The 27,328-nt window shown below is 40.2% G+C and overlaps 1 protein-coding gene across 4 annotated transcripts in view; it reads right to left on the bottom strand.

Annotated features, from left to right (window-relative positions):
* The window catches only part of PDZRN4 (PDZ domain containing ring finger 4), a 246,615-nt gene that overhangs the window by 56,828 nt on the left and 162,459 nt on the right, over nt 1-27,328 (bottom strand). Inside the window, exon 1 of one of the 4 annotated variants that reach the window (XM_046902303.1) lies at nt 20,675-20,869. The exons of the other annotated variants lie outside the window; for them this stretch is intronic. Coding sequence (XP_046758259.1) covers nt 20,675-20,854 — 180 coding nt within the window. The 5' untranslated portion in view covers nt 20,855-20,869. Of the gene's footprint in view, nt 1-20,674; nt 20,870-27,328 lie in introns of those variants that run through there. 4 annotated transcript variants of the gene reach the window in all.

Here is a 27,328-nt window from a genome sequence, read left to right as displayed (position 1 = left end):
TCCAGGCTGTCAGTCAGACTTCTTTAAAAATAAGGAACCCAAAGGAACACTGGACTTTCCCCCTTCCTTTAAAAATGACAGTAGAGAGAAAGGGCAGCAGCAGCTGCATATTGACAGAGTAGCCTAACAAAACCATTTGCCTAGAAACTGTGAAACCTGAGCTTAGCATAAGGGTGTATGAAATCATGTTTTTCACTCTGCAATGATCTATTCATCAGGTTAGCAGATATTTTGAAGCAGAATAAATCTGCAACATTTTCTGAAGCTATATTTTACAGTCATTAAATATTATCTAGGCAGACATCAAGTACAGTTAAAGTTAAGGAGTGAGTGTGGGTAGGCAAAGACTACTGTCCCAAAATGCTCCTTCCTTCTCCAGCTCCATTCCAGTCAAATGAGTACAACAGCCATGTTTGGAAGTCTCCAGATAGCGGAGCAAGTGAGAGAAATGACAGGTCTAGCCTCACTCTCCTGCTCTCTTTACTTTATTCATTCTGCTTACTGTACTTTCCTAAATCACAATTCATTACATTGTTTCTCTTTTTTTATCGCCTTTCATTTCTCAGTATTCAGCTTTCCCCCCATCTCTTGCCCTCCTTACCCCGTTTTCCTCTCAAGGCTCCCAGGTAAACCTCACAGTCCTGCTGAAGCCATCGGTATTTCAGATGGCATTGCACACCTGTACTGCCAGGTGAAGTCTACTGATATTTCTGCAAAGGTCACTAACAAAAGTGTTAAATGAGATCAGTACAAAGACAAACCCTTACAGAGCTCCAGCAGTAACTTCCCTCCAGCCTTTCAGTTTCCTTTTTAACACTGCACACACATAGATATTCTGGTGGAGTCGAATCCATATCCTCCTTGTGACTGCTTATCTAATCATTTCTGTTTCAGTTTAGCTTGTATTTTCTCTTAGAATTCCACTTCAGCTATTTTTGTTTATCTGAAGTACAGATAAACTGAACCTACCACATATTCTTTGTCAAGATGTATCAAGTATCTGCTAATGAAAACGAACAAACAAATAAAAAACCATCAGTTAAGCCTGGCTCTGTAACCATCTACCTCTACTTAGTCTGTGATCCATTATATCCCACTTACCCTTTGCCTCCCTTATGTGTAATCATCCTTTCCTTCAGATTGTACTCTAAGACCTTCTACACCGTGTATGCTGAACTTGAAGGCTTGCAAATCCCAGCCTGATCCTAAGCACAGGTACACTATTTAATTTTATTCTATCATCTCCAGCATGTTAATCTTAACAAATTCTTTATTCACCCTGGCTACTACTACTCTCTACAACTACTTCCCCTGCCTCACAGTTATGCCTGTAGTGCTTATTCTGGGGGCTGTTTTAGAAATTGAATCAATGAGAAAAAAAAATCTTCTTATTAAAATGTTCGAGTTTTTAATCTATAGATACAAGTCTCCTGCCTCTGTACTGCCTGTGCCCCACTCCTACTCTAAGAAAGTCCACAGGTGTTTTTCCTCTCCATTCAAAACCTGTACATTTGAAAATCCTTCTGAGAGGCTTTTAAAATTTCTGCTTGACTCTGATTGTACATCCCCCAAAAGAAAGTCATCTTCAAAAGGGGTAGACTGTAATAACATGACTACTCCTCATAGGCTGGATTTCATGTAGCTGGTCAGATACAGTTAGTGTGCAGTACAGCCAACCAGCTTTTTGGGTTGAAGAGGAAGACAGCAATTTCTCTTGACTGCTTAACATCCCGTATTTGTAGTTTATATTGTAAGCATATTTGTGCAGTTTTCAATCTTGCCACCAAGTAGTAATCGTATCACGTGCAAGATGGGACATCATGTGATTAAATCATACAAAACACAATGAAAACAGAACTTTGATTCCTAAACATACAAAAAATGTAATACAACCTTTCAGTTTTAAGAAAACTTACCCTTATGAGGGAATAAAGCTCAGAAAACTCAAGTGACCTGAAATTTGGAACACTACACAAACGTTCAACTTTAAAAATAGAGTTGTGTTTCACCGTAATAAAATCAATAAGGACCACACTTTGAACACCCTTTGGTATCACAAAGCACTGGCAGCACGAGAAGAAGCAAACCTCCAGCACTCACCTCCACCTCAAACCTGCCTGTGGCATGTGTGTTGGAACTTGATGATCCTTGAGGTCCCTTCCAATCCAAGACATTGTATGATTTGATGGGCTCTGTTTCATCTCTAATACTGCCAGTAATGCACTTCAGCAGCTTATCAGCTTCCACAGTCAACTCTGACACAAGCTGAAGAAAGATCTATATTCACCCAAATAATATCTAACTTTCACACAAGACCTGCAGCTGCCTTTTCTACCATTATTTTTCTGCATGTCCACCTGAAGAGATTATTTCCTCCAGTTACTAGTCAGTGGGTGAAAGGTACCAGCTCCACCAAATGAACTGCAATTTTTGTAAGCTTTAGGGAGTATTAACCTTCAGGCATCTTAGGAGATACCGCCTACCTCAAACTGAGGAGCAACCAGATAAACTACTGAGGAATTAAGAGACAAAAGATCAGGCATTAAAATAAAATGGATGAAGATGGGAAGAGAACAGATTTTAAAATGCTGAAAAAATACAGATACATTTTCTTACGGCTTTTGGTAACCCAGGGATAATATCTCTATTAATAGATAGCACCATTCAAGGATGTTGTAAACATATTTTCCAGCATGAAATCTGATTTATATAGCCTTGGACAGAAATTATTCTTCTCATGTCTTATAAAAGCAGAAAAAAGCATTTGCTCAGCATGGGCTTGAGTTACACAAGTATAACACAGCGGAGTCTCCAATGTTCCTCAGTCTCTTCTGTGTTGCCATAAGTTAGCTCAAACATAGTTTAATTTTTTTTTTAGAGTAATATTTTACAGGCTGTTAATCCAGAAAGTGGATTATTGCCTTTGGGTATTTTGTGAAAAAATAAAATTGAAAACAACTGAGGTATTCCATTTAGGATTGCTGCTGCTGTGCATGGGCAATCATTTATTTTTCTCCCATAATATAATAGGCTTCTCAGCACTTGGACTTCCTACACTTCACTAACATAGTTGACTGTAGGCCCCTCAGAGCCTGTCCTGTCAATTATCTGTGAATTTAGAAGGATTTACACAAAATATTGTAATGAGCTGGGTTTGAAAGATGCCATAAAGGTATGAGGCATTTATCCTAAAGCCTCTAACAGCTATTCTGGAAATGCATATTGTATCAGCTCTTGCACTCAGACAATGAGGTTTCTTTTTCCTTTTCCTTTTTTTTTTTTCTTTCCTTTTTTTTTTTTTTTTGTCTTTTTTTTTTTTTAATTTAGATTTTTCATTCATTTAAAAAGTTCTGTTATAGAAAAATTGAGACAGGGAATTGGACAAAGCGGGACTGTGGATGCTCAAAGTCTGTCTTTATCACCGCTTTTGATTCAGTTTTTCACACCTATTATTATTCTGAAGGTAGAATCTACACACACTTAAAAAAGACCCAAAAACATCTAAAAGGGCAATGAGTTGGTAATAGCTGATGGCTCCCTCTTCAGATTCACAGAATCCCAAAATGGCTGAGGCTGGGATGACCCTCTGGGTCCATGTGTCCCAACCCCTGCTCAGCACAGACACCCAAAGCAGGGTGCCCACATCCACATCAAGGCAGATGCTGAAGATCTCCAATGAGGAGATTCTACAGTCTCTGGGCAGCTTGTGCCAGTGCTCCATCATTCGTACAGCACTTCTGATGCTCAAAGGGACCCTCCTGTGCTCCAGTTTGCACCCATTGCCTCTTCCACTACCACCAGACAGAACAGTGCTCCAAGTTTCTGTCCTCCAACGGCAAATTCACACCTTTCTCTCTGGTTGCAGAGGGTACCCAGCAGAGCAGCAATTCACCTTTCCTCAGCCTACCCCCCAAGCCATCCTTTCACCATGGTTCCAAGCAGCATTGCATATGGGCAGGAGGGGGACATCTCCCTGGCTTCTGTCGGCCAAGACAGCAAGCACTGCACCGTTTTCCAGGCACTACAGCACTGTGGGCTGCCCTGGGCAGAGATTACAAAACCCACAGGCAACCTTGGCCTCTGAACAGCAGCTAGAAGCTGGAGGCCAGTTGAAATGGCACTGAGAGAACAGGTTTATCAAACTGAATCTGCTGCAGTGCGCGTTAGGTTCTCAGTGGCTTGGAATGGACCTAGGGTCTGACTGTAAAAGGACAATGAAGAAAAAGGTGAACACTTGCATTTTTGGTATCTTTTAGAGTTTCCAGTTTGTCTGCTTCAAGCATTATGACAGGTAAGGGAGGTTTCCATGTCATAGTCTAGCCCATTCCATAAGGTAAAAATCAGTTTCAGAAACAAGGTATAAAATGCAGGAGAATCCTCCCTGACTACAAAGGGTTGAGTATCAGAGTCAAATAGCAAATCCACTGAGAAGATAAAGCCTTGCAGATCATTTTGCTTGTTTTACATTGATCCACTGCAGTTTGGTGGATGAGAGCACACTGATGGTAAACAGCCTGCTTAGCTAACAGATATTCAGGAGTTTCCAGCTAACAAGTTCTCCTCTAACATAAACAATAACCTATTGTTTTATATATATATACATATATGAAACGTATTTTATTTGCTGTATATGCAGAGCATCATCTCCAAGTATGACACATACCTGTCACACTGCATTTCAGAATCTGTGTGGCTGAGTTAATGTTTGCAAAGCAATTCTGAATCTCAGAAAAGAGCACACAATCACAAAGCAAACTGCAATAAAGACAGATGTTCAAGTTTGATAAAGGCAGCAGCAACAGCACAAAGCAATAACTTCCAAAGTTATGACTGACATTTGACCCTCAATTTGTTAATGTATTTCCAAATGTCACCGATGTTTAAGATTGATACAGGATACGTTATAAAGAAGGGAAACACAGAGCCATGTTAGTATAAGTAGGACAAATCGTCAGAATATCTGCATTTTCAATCTATCTGACATCTGAAGGACTCTATTTAAGGTCTGAACACTAGCTGGCATACAGTTGGTGTCACGGATGTAAATAGCTTGAAGGTACGGGTCCTGGAAAAGATGAAGACTGCAAAGAAGCACTTCCAGTGGAGAACACTTACATGGCTCTGTCCAGCCCTGCCATGGGCTGAAACAGCTCTGTTCTGAGATTTCTCACTTTTGCACCAGTGGATACAGGCAGAGTTAGCCACAAAATGAGGGCTCTGCATCTTTATCTTGCATATTGTAACATGGATGCAGCTGGACCAGGACACTACAACAATTTGCTCTTTTGCCTATTATAAGAGTCTGGGACTCTCAGGTTGGCGGATTTGAAACCAGCACTCCCCTTTGGTGTTTGGCACATTGCATGAGGAGATGTTTGAACACCACCATTAACAGGACCTTTGCCACTTTCAGGAACTCCCTCCTTTGTCAAAAAAAGAAAAAAAAAAAAAAAAAAGGACTGGGAAAGTCCTGAGGACAAAGGGAAAAAAAAAAATGATAGGATATATGTTGTTAAATACATTAACTAGCCCACAGGAACATTTACATAAAACAAGGCTTGTGATATGTAAAATTAAAAAAACAAAACACAAAACAAAGCCAAAAACAAACAAACAAAACAACTCTGTGAAAAAGGTTAGAGACATATTTGATGAAAGGCCAGAATACTGTTGCCTGAAGTGGAAAGATATTTATAGACCAAGATGTGCAAAACTGGAATGTAATTTTTGCCAAGTACAAATTAAGCTAATGTACCATTAAAAGCTGTCAGCTCATATGCATTAAGAACATGAGATTAGGACACAGGCTGTGCCATGACAAACTATCTGTGCAGGGACATGACAGAGGTGATCTAGCATCCAGCTAGGAACTTGAACGTCATCTTGCTACTTCTCCTAAGGCATATTAAGGATCAGCTTTCTGAACACTAGAGGTAAGGCAGCACTTCTGGAAACAGAATATATGGTTTCGTTATGATGTGCTGCTCTTCTACATTGCTTGAGGCTCATGGGCGTGATAAAGTTGTAACTTAATGTCTGGAAGGCCCACCAAGATCTGAATCCAAGGTCCTCTGAAGTACAGAGGGCTCAAACCCTTACAAGACATTGCTCTAACCATCGGGCCACACGTTGGTGTGCACTGAGTAACTCCATTGCTACTAAAGGAAAAGGACAAATGCAGAAGTGACTGCAAGAGGAGGCATCTTCCTGAGCACAGTGCACCTGAGCGTGTTGCTCCAATCCCCTCACTGCTCATCACCAGGACCCATACTGATGCCTTTTCACAAGAAAAACAAAACCTGTGGAATTCTGGTCAGAGCTGTTCACTCTCCTAGATCCCTTTGGAAAATGAAGCCCTAAATTTATTCACAAATCAATGAGGAAAACACGGATCTGAACTATCTCCTAGCCATGTGACAGCCAGTTCATCGAACAGGAGTGGGATGCAGACACACCAGCAGAGGAGTTTAGGGGACACTTTCAAACTTTGAGGACAATGTAGGAAGAAGCTGCACCTCCGGAAAGAAGACAAGCTGCACACAAAAAGCAAACGTCTCCATCTCTGCCAGTCAGTCTCTAGCACTGCATTTGTTACTGTCTGGTTGGTAAGCTGTTTTCCACACTTGCTTCATCAAAACAATTATCGTCTGTGGCCTTTGGAAATGTTTTCCAAAGACAAAACAATCATGCCAAGGACTGGTAAAAGCACTCCACTGTTCCATATCTGCACAAATTACCTTGTGTTTCAGATGATTTTATGTACATTTAATCACTACAGATTAATTAGATGGCATAAAGAAACAAGCAAAACACTGAAGTGCTAACTTCAGTTTAAGTGTGCATGCAGCTAACTTGTGGCTTTTTAGAACAATTTTAATTAAAAATACTAGAAAACTCATCCAGCTGAAAATATTGGGAGCTTTGGGATGGGCTTAGCATAGTTAACTAATTGTATATTTAATCAAAGCAGCCTTCGGCTGTAATTAATAATCTATTTTCCTCTGGTAATAAATACAGTAATTCTGTGAAATAGAATATATAATTCATAGAATGCCATATGTATGGAAGATCCACGCTGAAGAGAGATCATTGCAATTCCATCCTTCAGAGAGCAGGTTGTTTTCCTTTTAAATATGTAAGACTATTTTGAAATCAGCTTCAAATGTCACGTCATAACAACAGTTTCTGAAAAAGATGCCCCAAAGTGCTTTGGATTCCTCTGAAAAAGAAAAAATAATCTGAAATGACAGAAGGCTTGAATACTCCTGACTTTTCCAGTGTGCCACAGAAAGAATGCAAGAAATGTCCTCTGGCTCAGACCAATGCTCCATGTAGGTAGCTGGCTGCCAGGAATGGCAACGGGACAGGCTATGAACAGTGATCTTATGGGACCAGCTACTCCTGGTAATCTATTCCCACATACTCTCCCAGGAGCTAAAATAATTTTACAGATCATCTTTTAAAAATGTCAGTTGAACAGAGAATCTGAGAATCTTTTGTCATTTTGTTTCCAAGCAGTACAGTATAATACCTGGCAGATTTCCAACTCCAGCCGCCCAGTCCAAATGCTGGATGTGATCCACACAACCAGATGAAAACACTCCCATTAACACAGCATAAACCTTCCAGCTTCAAGAGTCACAGAAGCACCCATCCATCTACTCGCATAACGAAGGCCAAGAGCTGCTTCAGCATTTTTTCTACTAGAGACTTCCTTACATTTATATGACACAAATTCCCAACTGTGCTGCTGTAACGTTTTTTCATGTAGTCCCGCACTGAATTATCTCCCCTTCTTTACTGGGTAGATGCAAAGTTAAATAAAATAGCTATATTAATCTAACATGATGCATCTTTCACTCCTGAAATGTCTAATGCTCTAATATAAATAACAGCTTTAATTCTCTGCTTGCTAAGTTAGTTCAGAATGCAAAGCATTTTATCTGCATTGCAATACTGCATTCAGTTTTACCAATAAAAATACTTTCTTACCTTTTCTCTCAGTTAACACAAGAGACTGATTAGAAAATTATCACTATGATGCACCCTCCTGATACAATTAAATTGGCAAACAGATTAGATATTGATCTGCTAGCAAACATGTATTGATGAGTTGCAGCTCATTGGGAATTAGTGTTGAAATGGAAATAGGTGCTTCATTTATACTATATATTATGCATATACATATATATATATATATGTATACACACACATTGCAACCTCTGGTCATTACAGTCACACCACAGTAAATTTATAGATCATTGCTTTTACTCAAACACATACACATGATGTGCATAGACTGTGTGATATTACAGGCTCTTTTCCTGTAGGAAGACCCAACACTCACTCCAATTCTCTTTCATCGTCTCTTCTTCTTCTACCTTCTGGGCACCTATTACTTGAATGTCCTCTTCTTCTAACATCTAGGAAACATAACCTGCTCTTTCTGATATTTATGGAAACACCATCTTCCTCAGTGTGTTGGAGAAATTTAAAGGTGCAAACTGGCAAAGTGTAGAGTTCTGGAAACCTTTCCAAAGAACTTGCCTTTCATGGTCTGCATTTTCAAAAGGACATCACAAAAGGTAAGTGCTCTAGGCAAGGAATTGAAGCCTGGCTATAAAGTCATCTTTTTGTCCTAATCTAACTTGTCTGGCAAAGGTATAGTATTTGGAGTAAGTGGGAACTGCATTTAACAACAAACTCTCTCATTGCCTTCCAAGAGTTACAGCTGGGCCATTCTCTATAACAAACATGTCCTAATCACACTCACCTGGTCCATCAACCTTCTTTATCCCCATGCAAAAACATCCCCAGAAAAGGATTCTACAAACTTTTCTAATTAGAAGTGAAGCAATGAAGGGGCTTACTCTGCATGTTTACTCTGTAACTAACTTTCCATGATAGCAAGTCACTCACATTATTTAGCTACATTCCCCTTTATTCTGTTGGATCTTGTTGCTAGCTGAGCTTCTTTTGGCACACTGTCAATTGCCTAAAATCACTATTTTTTAATACATCCTTTAATTATGCTATAGCAAATACCTTTGGAAGAAAACAATAAATACACATGTTGTTAATATGCACCAAGAATGTGAAGAAAAAAGAAGGAATCAAAAAACTACATTTGAATTCCATATTGATAACAGGTGTTCCTAGTGTTTTCCATCCTGCCCTCTTTTTAGAAGATGTCAGCATATGTATGTGTTAAGCCTTACTCAGGTAGTTTGTTCTATAAGCAGCTTGTTCTATAAGCAGTCAAGAGAGGAAACTGGTCTGTAGTAAACACAGATGTTGGAAGGGAATCAATCAAAATGTAAGCATGGAATTTGAGGTATAAAACCATTCATTTCCACCTATGAATTTTCCACATGCTGTCAACCGTAGTACCTTACACAGCATGGATCAGGAGATAAAGATGGTATTTTAAAGAAGTTGGTACTAGCTGGATTGATCAACAACTGCACATGTAACAAAAGTAACAAAAATAGATGAAGTCTGTTCATATACATATAATGTGTTATCTATAATACTTCTTACATAACTCCTCAAGCTTTGCTGTCTGTTCTCTTACACAGTTGCCTCCCACTGCATATTTCATGGAGAAGGAGGCTGGAAAGAGGTGTGCTTAGTAAATGGAATGTTTAAAAAGTTCTGATTGCACTTGTTTTCACAGACATTATTGCAGCAGAAATCATTTATCTATTCCGCTCTGAGTAGATTATCACTTCATAATTAGCGAAAATAAAAGTGCATCAAAACCAGTAAGAACAAAAGGGATCAAAATGTTGCTTTATATATCCAATTGCTGATATGATACAAACATTCAGAATTTGCTGTGAGAAGGTACCAGAGCAGCTGTACATTAAAGAAAATATCAAAACAAAACAAAGCAAGTGCCTTTGAAAACATCAGAATATGCAATACGTCTCATCTCTGCTGTAAGAGACAGAATTAGACTTAATCTCATTCTCATTGTTTTCAATAAATGATCTAATAAAAAAGCATTTCTCTGTTTCAATGACACACAATACACAGTCAGTCATGGCATTATTGCTACTATTATCTAAAGACATCAGAGTAAAATACGTACAACAAGATAATGTATCTTGCAGAAGAAAAGGTCATGCAGTGGTTGCACAATTTGCTGATCCTAGATATATGCACAGTTGTATACTCTGCATTATAATCACATTTCTGATGTATTGCCAGAGCTCATGATAGGAAGTTCATGGTACAATGCCAATTACATGACAACTCTGAGAGAACAGACAATTGTTGATCCAGCACAAAGTTAGAATGGTGCAGACAGATGAGATCTGATTTGGTATTAAGCTTAAGCCTGCCGGTAGGAAATTAAGTAATCAACTTTTTCAACGAAACTGAACTGGAAGATGAATTTTAACTCAACGATAAGTGCAATATAGTTACAGAATTTGACGCCTTCTATTTATAAACTCTTGAGTTGCATTTACTGTCTCACTGAATGACAGCCCAGGAGAGATGGAAAATATACATGGAATTTAGCCAGGCAAGCCTTTCTTCTCAATCAAAACAGGCACAGCAATTTTAAACAACATGAGGACTGCAAAAACTGCTCTAAATAAAACCCAGCTGTATTAATGGCACAAAGTGTAACAAAAAGGTAGTTAGCACACAAAGAACAAGAAATGGTACAAGCAAGGAGCAAGAACTCAGAAAGAGAGCAGAACAACTAATCAGCAGGTGGGAAAAATGAAGGGTTAGCTTTTATTCAGGCACAGACTGTGATAGTAGTTTATCTACGAAAATGTCTCTACCTAGCTCATGATTTTGGGTAGGCACTGAAACATCAGTAAGCAACATTTGTCTCCAAGGACCTGTTTTGCAGGACCACTTACATAACAGATTTTCTCACCTTCACAGAAGAAGTTATCATACTAAATGTTTCTTATTGATTGATGATGACAGGTTCTATCATTAAAATGGATCAAAAATTACATACTGTTTATCTAAGTCTATAAAGTGGAGTTCCTGTGAATAAAAAATGAAAAAAGATCCAATTTCTTGTCATTACAAAACAATATAAATTAAAGCTGGGTTTAACTAACTCTAAAATATTATTAACAAGGTAATAGCAAACCACATCACCAGTTAAGAATAGGGAAAATACCTGAAAGACGTGAATGAAGTATATAGAGATAACTAATTCTCTAATTAGGATGCTAAAATAAGTTCAGGAATGGAAGGGTGTTTTCATTTGCACCAACCTATGGAAAAACTTTCCATCTTCTACATTTTCAGAAATGATTAATCTTTTCCATTAGGGATATTAATTCTCTTTTTTTTTTTTTTTTTTTTTCCCACTGTGGTATATCTAGCACTGTAAATCACATAGGAAAGCCTGTTTCTGAGAAATTTCCTGTCTTAGTTTAGAAATGCACTCAATCAGACAGGACAAGCAGACACATTATAAAAATGATTTGGATGCTTCAGACTTAGTACTGAACCAAGCTTCCTGAACTCCTGAATAATTTAAAGTTTTTCAGGATTTGGGGGATTTCTGAGTCTTCCTAGCCAAGAAATGTTAGCTTTTTAATATCAGATATTGTGCAAAAATCTTATGTATAGAAGCTTGTGTCCCACTCCCAAATGTTCTCTGCTGTAGACAGAAGCTCACTGTTAAGACTACTGAGCATAATCTTTTTTTCTCACTGTTAAGACTACTGAGCGTAATCTTTTTTTCTCTTTAAAAAAATTTGAAATCAGGCCCTAAAGTCTCCACAGTTAATCACCAATAGATCCAATAATGTGCTTTGAGGCTAGAAACGTTTTGAGAAGGAAGTACAATCATGTCACTGGAAAAGGATGAAGGTAAGGAGAAAACTAAAAGGAAGTGCATTAAAACAAGCAAGGTTGTCTGCTTTGATTTCGGTCAAATTTACATTTAAAAAGAATATGGGCTGGAAAGGGTTAGTACAAAGTAAAGGGGCCAACACAACAAGGAGAAATACTGCCCTACTCTGGTCTAAACACTGTGTTTGTTCAACAACACGGTGGTAGCTACACCAACTCTGATCCCCGCACTAAACCATCACCGACCAACTGCTGTAGATACTCCCCTAATTAGATAGTCTAATTGCAATGTCTCTTAAGCAGCTGTGGAGACCTCAGTACATCTGATCAGCCACTCTGGAGCTAAAGCAAGCCCTGTCTCATTGCTGTGCATCAGGGAAAGAGGTTTCAGCTAGATTTTACCGGCCTTCTTGTAGGGCCACAGTCAACTCATTTTTCAGTAAAACAGAAGAGAAAAAGATATGCTGCACCTTGTTTAGGATGACTCACACCTGGGAAAGGCCCCCTAAATGTCCCAAAATTCAAAGCAGCTTCTATCAAGACCATAGAATCATAGAATGGCCTGGGCTGAAAAGGGCCTCAAAGATCACCTAGTTTCAACCCCCCTGCCACGGGCAGGGTTGCCAACCACTAGACCAGGCTGCCCAGAGCCACATCCAGCCTGGACAAAGGATTACAGTGTGATGTGGCCTTGATGCTGCCATCATCTAACAAGGAAAATGCCAAGATCACAAGTTAAATGGAGGGAGAAAAAAGTGACAAGCTACTTGTGGGGCAAGAGAGATGCAGAACATATAGAAAACTAAGCACTAGTCTTGCTTCTTCAGATGAAAATCGGGATCAAATCTAGGAATAAACGCATCTCAACTTCTAAATTCTTACAAGTTGTAAGCACATCCATAGTTTTTGTCTAAAATAGACAAGGCACAATGATCAGTCACAGTGCATTAAAAAAGGAACCCTGTAGACAAAAGCAAAACCTGTTCATTCTTATTACAGACCATTTGTAAGCTCTTCTTGCTACTCACATCATTGTTAGTTATTGCCCTTTTTTTTTTTTCCATGGCTTTTATTGGTGAGTAAAATAAGAACAGCAGGATCTAACTCCTATCTCTGTAACTCTTTCATCTGCTTAGCTGCCCATATGAGTCACTTTCTCTGAATGGGGAAAAGGGGAAAAAGTTCAACAGCAGACTGACATAGCAACAAGAACACAAAATATAGATGAAAAGAATGCACGTCTAAATGTCTGATGAACTGTTATTACCATGTAAATGTGCCGTATGTACAACAGCAGCCTTTGAATTAAAACACAAAGAACACTTTCTGCTTGATTAGTTGTTTGTTTTTTTTTCTTTTGAGGGGACACATCAGAGCCACAGACAGATGCTTTAATAAGGAACCCAGAAACCTTTAGTGGAGATTAAAAGGGCTAGTGGTTAGATGTCATAATTTATGGATACTGATCGTGCAGGACTTTGACAAGAACCATTAATTGTCACTGTGTAGCTAGCTTCTGAAGTCACATAGTCAATTTAGTTCTAGTTCTTACAAGATGCGGCAGGATCATTAAAGGAAGCTTGAGGCTAAGCACAGATAATGGGAGCATTTTAATATTCTTGGTACTTTTACAAAGGAACAGCATGTCATACATCAGTTCTACGTATTGCACCTAAACTCTCAAAAGCAAAGAAAACAGCTTTTTGTTGCCTCCACTGTTATCTAAGAAAGTGAGGTATTATGCTTTCTGCACTCTTTTGCAAGCCTGAGGCACAGGAGGGGGGAGCTGGATAAAAAAAAAAGCAGAGGGCTTTCATATTGCTTTTGTTTGAGGTCTGGCTCACCTTTCGGACTGCTCTTACAGATTGCCTGCTGTTTCACTGTACAACACGCTATTCCTTTAAAGTAAAAGGAAAACAATTAAAAGCAAAGGCTGCCTTCTTTCTTACTCTGAAGGCTTCAGGGGTCCTAAGAGGTAGGATCTTTTTTTTTTTTTTTTTTTTTTTTTTTTGTTCCAATTACAATCAGGGTGGATAAACAGCCAGATAAATGGAAAATACAATAGAAACTTTTCCCATTCCCCTTTCTGCCTCCTCTGCATTTGCTTCAAAGGAGCAAAACAGAAACACAGTAGGATTAACAGAGGCCAACTGTGCCCATGCGGGCACAAATGCAGATGAACATTTAGACATGAGGCCATGTCTCAGTGCTCATAATTAGGGTAATAGCAGGATTCATGTCACAGAAAGAACAGAAGAGGCTTGGAGGGGAAGGCGGCTCACTCAGAGCTCTGCATCAGCCTTCCCTGGAAGGATTGGTACTTTTATTCCTCCTTATGCTTTTTCTACCAGATAAATACCTCACCTACCTCACCCTTTTTTAGATATCTGAGGCTACTTGCCTAGAGGCTGCAGGCTTCCTTTGAAGTCAAAGGGAGAAATGGGAGCCAATTCATCTGATCCTTTTTATCTTTGTTAAGGAAGAGGTCGCTGCCTTCTGATAGTGTCTGTTTCTTACTACATCCAGGCACATGCCTGAATTAGGACAGATAAATCCCATTCAAGCCTCATTCATTTCTTGGCAGCTTGGCTACTGACCACAGTGAGTCAGTACTTCATGTAGCAGCTAACTAGGCATCAGCCCCAATGGAAAGAAAACACAAATATACAATTGTAAAAATTCACCAAGAGTATGCTAATATATAAACTGCTTCACTAACAAGCCACCAGAAGTTTTCACTCAGGTAGTCTTATTTTTGCATACATTTTGCTAACTGGATGAAGCTATTTGCTAATTAAGATCACATTTCCGTGCTTTAATAGATTGAATACCATCATTGTTCATTCAGGACCACGTCCAATCTCAGTTCAGATGGATACTGAACTCAGAATCTGGCTTTATGCCTGTAGCAGCCACAGGGGTTTTGTTTCTTCCTTGAGAGCGAGTGAGCTATTTCTCAAAGTGAGACAGCAAAACTGGTAATATTTCAGGAAGCTTCAAAACAAACTAATTCACTGTTCATAAAAAGGGAAACAAAGCCCAAGAAAACGGTTCAGCACTACAATTTCCCCTGAGGTTGGCCAATTAATTTTGGTTGTGGTACATTTGGAAGATTCAGAACCTGCTTTGTTTACTACTCACTCTATATTATTTAGCACATTATCATTGTTGACATCACATTAATTAAGGAAGCACAAAGACAGATTGTTCCAGCTCTTGAAAGCAGAGAGAATAAAAGACCCCACAAGAACAGATTTCTCTCCTTCACCATTCCTAAACTGGATCAGAGCCGGAAGTATCCCCTGGTACTATTTTACTGGGTACCAATCTCTTAGCATCTCAGTTTCTGTTTTGATTACACACCACACAAGAGGAATTAAAAACTGCCAGAAGACTCACAAAAACATTCACTGAATAGGTAACTTGCTTTCCTGTTCTCTGTGATCACATATATAAGATGAATTTAATGGACCAAGAGGTCATGGGAAACTTCTGTATGAAAAGCCAGGGTGAGCCTGTGACAAAAGAGGCAGCCCACAGGCTGTGCAGTGACCGGGCTGGCTGGACTGCCCTGGCAGCACTATAACAGCTCACCACTGCTTTCTTTCCCTCACAAAGGGACCACAAGTGAAGTGGTGCCACCAGAAGAGGTCCTGGAGTTCATAGCTCCCACCTCCAGCACAGGAGATGGCCACAAATAGACTGTAGCAACCAGGAGAGTAGAAGAATCCACTCCATGGTGCAAAATGCAAAGGAAGCTAAGTTGCACAACCCAGCTGTAAACTTTTGTCACTGATGCTAAAGAGTGAATTTGCACTCAACAGCCCCCTGAGCAGCAATGATTCCAGACTGGAGTCATGTGCTGCTTCCTCTGTCTTAAGGAATTGATTTAGAGCAGTAAGGGAGACATGTATCTGAGAGAAAACCACTGCTAAAGCATTTTCTCTATACCAAACCATTCCATTTAAATGTCTATATGCAGATAGCCTGACAGGGTCTCCCAGGACAGCTAATCTTTTAGCTACTCTTATCTATGCCATGGTTCTTTGCTTATCAATATATTTGTAATGTCACCAGTGGCAAGGTAAGTACTTCCTTTGGTTGGCATAGACCTTGAAAGCTGCTGCTGAGAGAATAGTTGGCATACAAAGATTTGATCAACAGCCAAAGGGAACATGGTGGTGGCCCAGGCTGTTCTCTCTCTTTCCCACTCAGCACAATCTACCCAGAGTGGAACTGCTAATGTTGTATCTCCTGCTACAAAAATACAGTTTCTCTCTTCAGTCCTCAGAATAGAGATTTCAGCACACAAAATTCGAGAATCAGAATAGCTGCAGAGGTTTCTGTTTCACTCCTTTTTCATATTTCCTTTTCTGCATTTTTGTGTCCTATCTCAGTTTCCTTCTCTCCATATAAAATGCTGCTTCTTGTGCATGGAACTCCCTTCACGACCCCTCTATCTACAGATCATACGGATGTACTGCGGAGAGTCTGTTCATTCGTTTCATGTATAGCCTATGGGAGCACGTTGGAATGACCACACATCTTTCAGATCTGCTATTAATATAAAATAAACTATTTTAACACATCCTTAATCTTTCTTTAATAATCCATCCTAAGTGAATTATCTTGAAGCTATGCTGGACTGTGATTGATGGCTCTCCCTATAAAACCTCACTGTTGGCTCAGTACAAAGAAATATTGTACTAACAATAGAAGGCTCACCCTGGACATTCAAGCCAGCTTCTTGAGAAACATCGTGAAAGAGAGTACCAGTACTGCTGGAACTGGCTCAGTCAGTCTCTGTTCCGTACGAAATAAGACAGATGCATTCTGCTGCCTGTTCACATAGCTAACATCTCACCCTGTGTATGCATCACTGGAGTTATCACTAAGTGCAGTAAGGCTGCACATGAAGTACTAGCACTTCCATGCAAACAGTGCTTATCAGACCTGTATTTGCACATCTATACAAGGTAATTGTTGTAAAGGCATGGACACTTACTGGAATGGTCTGTGCTTTGTGCTACTTGAATTATTGATCAATTACAAACAGATTACCAGCAACTATGAATCATTAAATCCTTACAATAAATCACACAGACAAATAAAACATGCCTAGGGTGAAAAATCTTATCTTCCTCTTTCTGAATTCACTAGCAGAAGGGTGGCACAGCAGGGCTTTTATTTATAGCAGGGCTACCTTCTAAACCCAAAAGAGCAATATATTCAAAGAGCTGGTGGTCATTTGAAGTAAAAAGAGTCCCTACTCATGAATTACCTCAGCTGCCAAAATAGATATTAATAAGTTTTTCCTCTGAAGTAGTTACATCTCTGAAGAAGTTAGTCATAAACAATTGACGACAACAGTAACAGAATGCCTTTTTGTTCCTTTAAAAGCCCTTTACTGCAGCAACTTGGGCAAACAGAATTCCTGAAAAATAGCAGTGATGTTACCTAGTAATACACATCACAGTGTCCTAACTCAAAAATAAGTGAATAACAATAAGAAATATTTTTCATTGATCAAGTAAGGTAGATCACACAGCACCTGGGGAACTGTAAGTTTGTTATCTTTAAACATTGATCTGATACTGATTTCCCAGGGACTTTCTATGTTTCATTGCAGTTTATTTAGCAAGCAGACTCTTTACTCCAACAATTTCATTCAGATTTCAAAGGAGTCTACAAGGGCTCTTCCAAAAGTAATGCCTCCTATTTCATTATATTGGCCCACCCCGCCAGAGGTAGACGTTGGTGGTATGGCAGGAGAGGCTGAACCTTCCCACTCATATTTTGTTACATGTTTTTGCTGTGTGACAGATGGCAGCAGAGGGGCACTCTGACAAATAGCATCTGACATGGAAGTGTGGATGAAGCAAAGGTGCAGCACTGAATTCCTTCATGTGGAAAAAAAAAAATGGCACTCACTGACATTCACTGATGCTTGCTGAACATTTATGGAAATGAAACAGTGGAAGTGAGCACAGTGGAGCAGTGGGTGGTGCACTTCTACAGTAGGGTCACCTCTGCTGGTGCAGACTTCTATGAGTGTGGTACGCAGGCTTTTGTTCATTGTTAGTGAAAATGCCAAGCTAATGGTGGTGACTGTGTTGAAAAACAGTGTTTTGTAGCTGAGAATTTCCTCTACCAAACTATGTTATTGTGCACTCTGTATCTGTTGTACTTTCCATGGAAACAAAAGGAAGGCATTACTTTTGGAGCAACCTAATTTCCAATTATAAAGACAAATCTGTAATGTGGTAGACTGGGATGTAGGCATCCCTACAGTTTGTTAATTGTACTGCAAGTTCTTTCACTCACACCCCAGCCTCTCCAATGCAAGTCACCGTACACTTTATTATACATAACCTTTGAGTCTTCGGGTGTCAGTGCAGATCCCACTAGAGAGATTAAGTCCCTCTTGTTCCACGCACTGTTGTGGATCTTTCTACAGTTTAAAGGAACAGAGTCCCTACTTCTGTCACAGAAATTGCTCTGATTTCATGGTCTTCCAAGATCCTTACAGAAGTAACAACATTCCTCTTGCACTTCAAGTATTTTAAAACTCCCAATAAATATGCATGGTGTATTCCCAGCAAACAAATAGTGTGTTTCACTATTTGTTCTGCTAGTACACATGCAAGAGCCAGGCTCACTGGTGTCAGGGCTGGGACTATCAATGCAAAGAAAACACCACACTGCGACTGCCTGGAATATTGAAAAACAAGATGACACGAAGCCAAACCTCCACCAGAACAAATAAAACCACAACAGCAGCCTTCCTCAGTACTGAGGCAGATATCCCCTCTCTCGTAATATCTTCCTTGTTTGATCGTCGAAGGGTTTTGAGGAAACGTGGGTTGTAAGTTTTCATTTGTATTGCCTCTTCCTAGTCATGATCATCACCTCTGCATCCAAGCTGATCTGTACGTGCTCATTAAGAAGATGCAGCTTGAGCTAAGTGGCCCTTCTGGCTCCCAGAAGGGAAGGATTTGTACAGCACAGCATTCTACAGGCAGGAACAGACCAGCCTGCTAAGAGAAGGATGAGAGGGTCTGCTAACAAGGCATGTAGCTGGGTAGGCAGGGGCTCAGCTAAGAGGTCCCTACCAACAACTGTGAAACAGATTAAAGGAGGAATGAAGAAAGCAAGGGGCTAGTGAGCTTCGCTCTTAATGCTGCAGACAGTAAGATAACAGTGGGTGGGCCACGACACCCTTGGTTTTTATGCTGTTCACGGGGCATGCAGTAAAACACAAGTGCTCAAGGGTCAGGATACTGTTGCCATACCTTCATGTGGAGGCACAAGCAACAGTCTGTGCCTGGAAGACTTAGCATTTCAGCACATGAAAAAGAAATCCTCACAAAAACTGTAAGACTGAAATTTGCTTTATCATCATATTATTAATATCAACTCATTCTATAATTTACTACTGATATTAAATGATATCTCTATTTTTGAAAGCATAATTAGTGTCCCTTTCACTAGTTACAGAAGCTTCAACATCAAAAGGCAACAAACAAACAAACAAATAAATAAATGAAGCTGGTAAACACTACAGCAAACTGGACCTTATTTCTAACTGAAACTTCATTTTTAACTGAAAACTCCTGACTCTTCAACAAATAACAGAAAACAAACAAAACCTAAAACATTGAGCACCTTTAAAGATGTCACCACTTTTATTCTAATTACATCGAAAATCTGTCAAGCTAAGTCACACACATCTCAGTAATCCCCACATGGATTCTTCTAGTTACATTTCAACAAACCCCACGTGGATTCCTTTACTTGCTGGAAAATAAAGGAAAAATTTTATCAAAATACATTAATTTCTCAGAAAAAAAGGATAGCTGTAATTTCAGGATTCCTACTCAGCCTCAAAACAGCCTCAGTAACACCAAAAATTCTATGCAAGACATAAGGGAGTCCCCAAAAAGCTGTTTTAACCAAACTGAGCCAAAATTATTTTAAAACTCAGTGCTTTGTTCTGCCATTCTCTTACAGTGCTGCAAGTAATTCCCTGGCCATGGAATGAATTCTGAACCAACATACTAAAGTGGTGAAAGCCTGGTCCTCATAAAGATGTAAGTTTGGTGAATGTAACACAGGGATGTGTAAAATGCATCCTTAGTCTATCAAACTTCTAGGCCACAATAAGAAAACCAGCACTGTCTTCACCCTTTTCCTGTTCTGTTGTGGAGATGAGAGCTCAAAAAGACTTAAGATCTTGCCAAATTTCCAGTGGGCACAGGTAGTCTGAGCTGCTGAAAAGAGAAATGGAATTAACACTTGTGGTTGCTCAATCTACTGTAACATCTGGTGAGCACTGATGGCTTGTGGTCTATTGCTCTGTCTCTTCATGAGCTCATGATATTCAGGAGCCCTAATAGAAGCTAGACCACAGCTTCACCCAGCCTTACATCAACAATAAAACACCCTTGTTCTACACCAAGAACATCTCAATCCAGCCCCATCTTACAAGACAGGCTACAACACCATGAGAAGGCTAAGAGGAACTTCATTGATATCTTCAACAACCTAATGGGACAGCAATACACATCAACAAGACGTGAATTCTGATGCAAGGGGAATTCCAGTCATACACTAGAAAAAAATATTTGGTGGACAAACACTGGAGCAGGTTCCTCATGAAGTCTGTGCAATCTCCACCCTTGATGAGGTCCTGAGCTACGTACACAAAACCAGACCTGCTCTGGGAGGGGATTGGACTCTGCCCTCCAACGATTCCCCCTGGTTTAGATAGACTCTGGTTCTGGAATTCTAGATTACCACATGTCATACAAGTGAAGAGAAATGAAGATAAATAACTTACCAGCCAGCTGGGTGTTTTAAAGAAAATAAAAGTTCCCTTACCTGAAAAACATAACAGAAAGCAAAACATTAATAATTCATCAAAAGCACCAGCGTAACGAATTATAGCAACTTCTGGTCCATAAACTACACACACAATTATGCATTCATAACATTGTAAGCATTTCCTGAATATGCTCATTCTCTGAACAGAAGATACAGCAATGCTGGAATGCAATCCATGGTCCTCTGTGTATCTACACCTCCTGCATCTTATACCCACGGCACAGAGAAAGTAGGTTTATCATCTGTAGGTTCTGTGACCTGAACATTTTTATACTCACTTCCTTACTATTTCAATTTCACAAGACAAGTGCCAACATTTCTTGCAGACAATTTCACCTTCAGTCCCTGCTGAGGATCTGTCCACTAATGACCATAATGAAACATGCTTTGTGTGAGAGCCTGTTCATTTATTTTCATTCCCATGAGTGCCTTCAGAGACCAGTGTTGCAATCACGGCTACTTACTATTTAATTCCCAGCCAAATTTATGGCCAAATTGAAAAATGGATGCAGGCTGCCTGATGCAGGATGCTTTTGTCTGAAGTGTCCTCGTGGAATCATTATACTTGCATTAATCTTTAATCTGCAATTAAACAATCAGTTTTATGTAAAAGATAGCTCCAAACAGATCTCCTGAATGTGGACGAGACAATATATCTTAATGGGCATACACATGCCACAGAGGGTCTGGGGGAAGAAAAGTCGGCAATTAGGACAGAATCCATCACTGGGCCCCAGGTCAGCCAAAGGTTACAGGAGAGCAAAATCTCCCAGATATGCTGAGCATCCTCTACCTGCTGCTGCTCTACGGCTTCTCCCGTACCCCTGGGGATCCACGTGGTGAAACGGGGAGAGAAGCCAGGTGGGGGTGGGAAAGGAAGCACAATGGATTAAGGCATGGTGGTGCTGATAAATCTGTCTTGGCAGAAAATGCAACCTGCTTTGAATCTGTTTCTTTCCAATTAAGAGTCCTGCTTCCAGCTCCGGCAGATGCTTAATTGGAGACTGAGACTGCCAGGCAGGCACTGGCGCCATGATCATTAACAGGTAGTTTGAAGCCATTAAGGTGTTCTTGCTTGTCAATTTCCCTCTCATATACTACTGACATAAACAAATGTATCTTCTTCCTCATGGCAGCAAGCTCGCCTCATAGGTAGGGGAGCACGTGTTTGCTGAAAACTCGCCTTTGGGTCCTAGGACTGTGAAGTTACTAAATTAGCACCCAAGGCATTTGATTCAGTGGGGAATAGGAAAAGCCTTCCTATCTCATGTCAATGTAATACTAGAGTCGCACCAACTGGCTTCAACAATAGGTAAGCAGAAGGGCATGTGTTTCAGATTTGATGAAAACTGCGTAATTAGATGTTGGTAAAAGATACCTCTGATCACGTGAGGTTTTACCAAATGCTCTTGACTGGTCCAAATAATTCTAGAAATCAGGTGAGATCATTTCTAAAGCAAATGTGAGTGCTACCTTAAGAAGCTCTACACCTGTGCAGAGCCCTCTGTATGAATAGATACAATACACTTGGTTTTTAATTACAAACACAAGGAGACAAACCTACCATAGTACCTGTGAATTTTGCCTTATTATAAGATACTTCTCCCTTGCAAGTCCTAGTCTTAATAAACCACACACTCCTTTAGCAAAACAATGTCAATGGGTTTGAGTCAAGCAGTGAGACTGTCTTCTCTCACAAGGGTATCCCAACCAAAATTCACAACTGTCCCATGTGACAGTGTAAAGAATTCACTAACATGCACCGCTGATGGCTTACAAATGCGCAGAGGTAGACAAATATACACTAATTAGGAATAAGAAAGCAAAAGGCATTTATTGATTGCAAGGTCTGAAGCACTAGAAAACTGATTAAATATATGTTGTTAAGGAGTTAATAAATGATTTAACTCTGCTATGCCATGCTCTATGTACACCCAGGGCTATGGCAGCTAAATGGCAACTCGGTGCTATAGTCTTCCATTAATTCCAGTGGGCTAATAAGACAAGCAATTAGACTGTTGTCTTCCCTTCAAACCACAGCATTAAAATACTCACTTGTGCAACAGAATGAAGGATACACAGCAGGTAGGAACAAAATTACCATAAATGAAATATTTTGCAAAATGAAGATCCATTTGTTTAAAAAACATTGCAAGGAAGTCTCATTCAGCTGCAACATGAAAACAGTATTTTACAGCTGCAAAGTGATCACAGAGACTTCATATCCATGGTCTCGGAGCAAGGAGAAGTGTATTGCTCAGATGTGTGACCTTTTTAATGGACTCATTCCTTCCTAAGGTAACACAAGCCACCAGCAGACTGAAATGACTGTAAAATGATTAACTGTGATACTTCCTTTCTGACAAATGGACTGCTGTTCATGGCTCAATGAGTAGGCTCATCCTGAAACAGAAAACCTAGGGCCATATGCCCTAAGCCAAGTTTCAGACAGGAAAATGACAGTTTTCTTGAAGACTATGTAGATGCTAACATTCAATTAACACTGTTCCCTGCCCCATGTGGCAGGTGCTCCTGGTTGAAAAGGGAGAAGGGCAACTGAAGCACCCTGTACCCACACACCCAAGGCAGGGCAGTCATCCCTATCTAAGAAGCTGGCTGCAGCTTGACAGGATTGCAGAGCAACCCATAACCCATGAGATAGGACAGCCTGGGCCTTCATCACCGCATGTTTATCACTGGCCCTGGGCCATAGGCAGTTTGATTGGACAAATGCCACAGTCTTCAAGTTCTGCTCTAACAGAAAAATCTGCTACTCAGGCAAAATAAGCATAATCATATAAACAAAGCCATATATTTATTACTTTCTGATTCCCTTCCTAGCTCCAAGTGAGGCTATACTGCACTCTTTCTCATTACATTCCTACATGGCTTTGCAGAATGTCAAATGAAGATGTAGCTTTCACTAAAAATTGAAAATGTCTCTTCTTTTTCCTTTGCTGCTATAGCATATGCAATTGCAAACGAGGATCAGAGAATGGAAGGATGCTTTGTAAGTTCCCTGTGAAATAAAAACCATCATCTCTGTTCTTCCTTTTCTTCTTCCTCACACATACACATGAACCCACTACACGCACAGAACAAAACCACAGAAAAAAACAGGCACAGTCACACCTCAGACAATCTGGAAAATCCACCCCACTATCTCAAGGATTTATCTGAGAACTTTATTTAATCTGTTCTCAAAACCTACTAGTAATGGATGCCTACCAGCAACTCCAAGCAATTGTTCTTACTCAGGTAAGGTTGTTCTTGGACTTTAACCCAAACCTATATAGCTCTACTGTTTTATTGCAGCCACAGAATATCCTGAGTTGGAAGGGACCCACAAGGATCATCAAACCCAACTGGCTTTACACACAACCACACAAAACTCAGACCCTGTTATGTCTGAGAGCACTATCCAAATGCTTCTTGAACTCCAACAGCTCTGTTCCATGCCCACTGCCCTCTGGTGCAGGCTCTGTCCCTAACCCCCAGCTGCCCCTCCCCAGACACAGCTCCATGCCCTTCCCTCGGGCCCTGTCGCTGTCACAGAGAGCAGAGCTCAGCTCTGTGAGGAGCTGCAGCCGCCATCAGGCCTCCCCTCAGCTCCTCTGCTCTGGGCTGAACAAACCTGGGGACCTCAGCTGCTCCCATGCTGTCTTCCCCTCCAGATCCTTCATCATCTTCACAGCCCTAAAGAAAATGTCAGGCTGATGAAAGAGTGGCAGATGAACAGGTTGGTGGGTCTGAATAGAACAGACTGGATGGACAGCATACAGCACAGAGATAGCTTGCTGTTCACAGAGCTGAAGACTCAACAGTCCTGAAGAGTGTAATTGATGAGGATGCACTACTCCTGGACAGTAAAAGACAACTAAGTATGTGGATCTTTATCCTGTGTATTAGATTGGAAGGATGTAGTGGCTCACGGCACTGGTGTTGGAACTGAATGATCCTTAAGGTCCCTTCCAACCTAGGCCATTGTATGATTCTATTGAAGTACGTCTTGTATCAATTTTTCTACATAGCAGCTTGTAAAGTAGAATCTATATCTTGAACACGGCCTGAAGGTGCTTTCTACACATACGCACAATTGTATGGGCATCTGGATTTGGAATGTTTGGCCTGGAGAAGACTAAAGGGGGATCTTATAAATGCTTATAAATATTCAATGGTAGGTGTCAAGTGGATGGGGCCAGGCTCATTTTGGTGGTTCCAGCAAGAGAACAAGGGGCCATTGGCACAAACTAGAACAGAGGAAATTCCATACCAGGACAATGAAAAAATTCTTTACTTTAAAAGTGACAGAGTACTGGAACAGGCTGCCCAGAGAGGTTGTAGCATCTCTTTCTCTAGAGATACTCAAAACCTGCCTGAATGCTTTCCTGTGCAACCTACTTTAGGGAACCTGCTTTAGCAAGGAGGTTGAACTAGATGGTCTCCAGAGGTCCATTCCAATACCTATGATTCTGTGAATGTGATTAGCATATACTTTTAGAGAATAGATCCTTCAAAATGAAGTGCAAGAAACTTTGGTGACAAAAAACAAGCCCAGTGGCTTGGTTTGGTGCTAGACGCTTTTGAGCAGGTGGGCTGTACACTGCCATCACCAATTTGTATAGCTGGAAAAAGCTGAGTGCATGTTACTTACTGCCTCACTGATCACAGGCATGGACAGAAGACATTTCTATAATAGATCTCTAAAAACAGACCTCTATCGGAGGATAACAAACCACTTGAGCTTCATTTCCTTGCCAGCCCACAGGTGTGACTTCAACCCTCTTTCTCTCTCCTGTTTTTTTCTCTCACATAAATTATGAAGCTTTACACACTGAGCCATGCTGCATATCCTTAGCAATGATGTGATTTCTCGAAGAGTGCTTCGCTATTCTGAGAATGCCAAATATAAACCAGAGCTTTTGGTGCCTTGCATCTGTCAATCACACAGCATGCTCTTTCGAAAGCCATCAGTAAGAAAGAAGTGATGGGTGGTCATCAGAGCAATGCCTTGTGCTTCCATACTTGGCACAGAGGGCTATCTATTTTTAACCAGGAAGCTGCAAGGGTAAGGAGAAAAAGGATTTACCAATCAGGATAAAATGTTTCAAGTGGCACATTTTCACTTTCTGTACACTTCTGAAAGATGACTGGGAGTCACTGTGAGAGATTAAACTCTGTTGGCAGTGTAGGATGTTCGTAATATATTAATAAGTGAATATGCCTCAATTTTGGTTTGACAGTGGCAGTAGACTGAACTACGAAAGGACATTCATACAGAGGTGAGAATGAAAGCTGAAGGTAGTGGCAAGTGATTAGCCTCGAGTTGTGGAAAACAGTAAGAATGATGTTCTATTTGCAAAAATACTGTAATCCAGGTATCGCTCAACAATCTTCCAACATGAAAAACTGCCTCTGTGCATTTCGCATTTTAAGCTCCAGGAGAGCCCCAGTAAAGCCAGCAAGTTAGAGGAACAGAAAGAAATAAGTGACGTGCTGTTCAGATATAATCTCACAGCTTTGCTATCCTCTTGCAGTTATTGCTCACATTTTGGTGACAGCAGGAGGCCCTGTTAGGAGCCACAGCTCCGATAAACTAAACCCATCCTACAGCTGGAATTTCCTCCCAGTCTGTTTACCAGCAAGTTAAGCCTCTTTAGATAAATGAGTTGATACTTTCTAGCCATTAATGATTTAAATAAATATTCTTTTCTTTTTGAGGGCAAATCTTCTACCTTTGAACGTGCTTTCAGCAATGATGCATGGCTGTATTTATTTAATTGGAAACAAATCTACCCACACTCCAGGCTTTTAAAGGCACAAAGCATTCTACATGTCACAGCTCATGTGAATAATGGCAACTGGAAGTCAGGCTCCTTGGACTGCAGCCAGCAGTCCTCTGACACTGCTATGGATTAGAAAGTCAGCAGCTCAGTGGGGAAAATGTTTTGTCAATTAAGAAGCCCCTTTTACTACTTCTGGAAACAGAAATTCAGGTTTTTACCTGAAACGTTTCCCACCAATGAACAAACTTTTTGCTGAGCCATGTCAAAGCCAAAAGGTTTCTTACTGGATTGGGGTAGCCCAGGTTTTTCTGGTTGCATTGCTGTTACTTCCACCCTGTGCTCCCAGTCTGGACTGGGAGACTCACCAAAATGGAAGTATATGCAAGGTGCACTTGCAAAAAATCAGACCAAGAGATCAAAGTCCCCTTACAAGAATTACACAGGTGTGTATTTACCACTTTTCCACCTTCTTGCACATATATATTCAGTATTTCCACTAGCTATTATTAGTGGAAATATTATTCGCTAGTGGAAATACAGAGAAAATAAACAGGTTTCAATCACAGACACATAGAAAGTGAAACCTATGAGTTCAAGCCACTTAATGTCTAATGAAAACTGAATAGCGAAGTAAACACTCAGAAGGAAAAAGAACATTAAGAAAGGCAAAGGTTATTAAATAAAAGGTGTTCTTTGCTTTTATGTCCAGCTCTTTATGGACCAAGGCTGTGCACTGTAAATGGATGCAAACTCTGCAACTAACATTCAGATATATTGCCCAAGTCCTGTATGTCCTGTGCTCTTTTGCATTGCAAAAGCAGATG

This window comes from Gallus gallus, chromosome 1, assembly GCF_016699485.2.
Source record: "Gallus gallus isolate bGalGal1 chromosome 1, bGalGal1.mat.broiler.GRCg7b, whole genome shotgun sequence".
NCBI lineage: Eukaryota > Metazoa > Chordata > Aves > Galliformes > Phasianidae > Gallus > Gallus gallus.
This window is presented reverse-complemented; position numbering and strand designations above follow the sequence as displayed.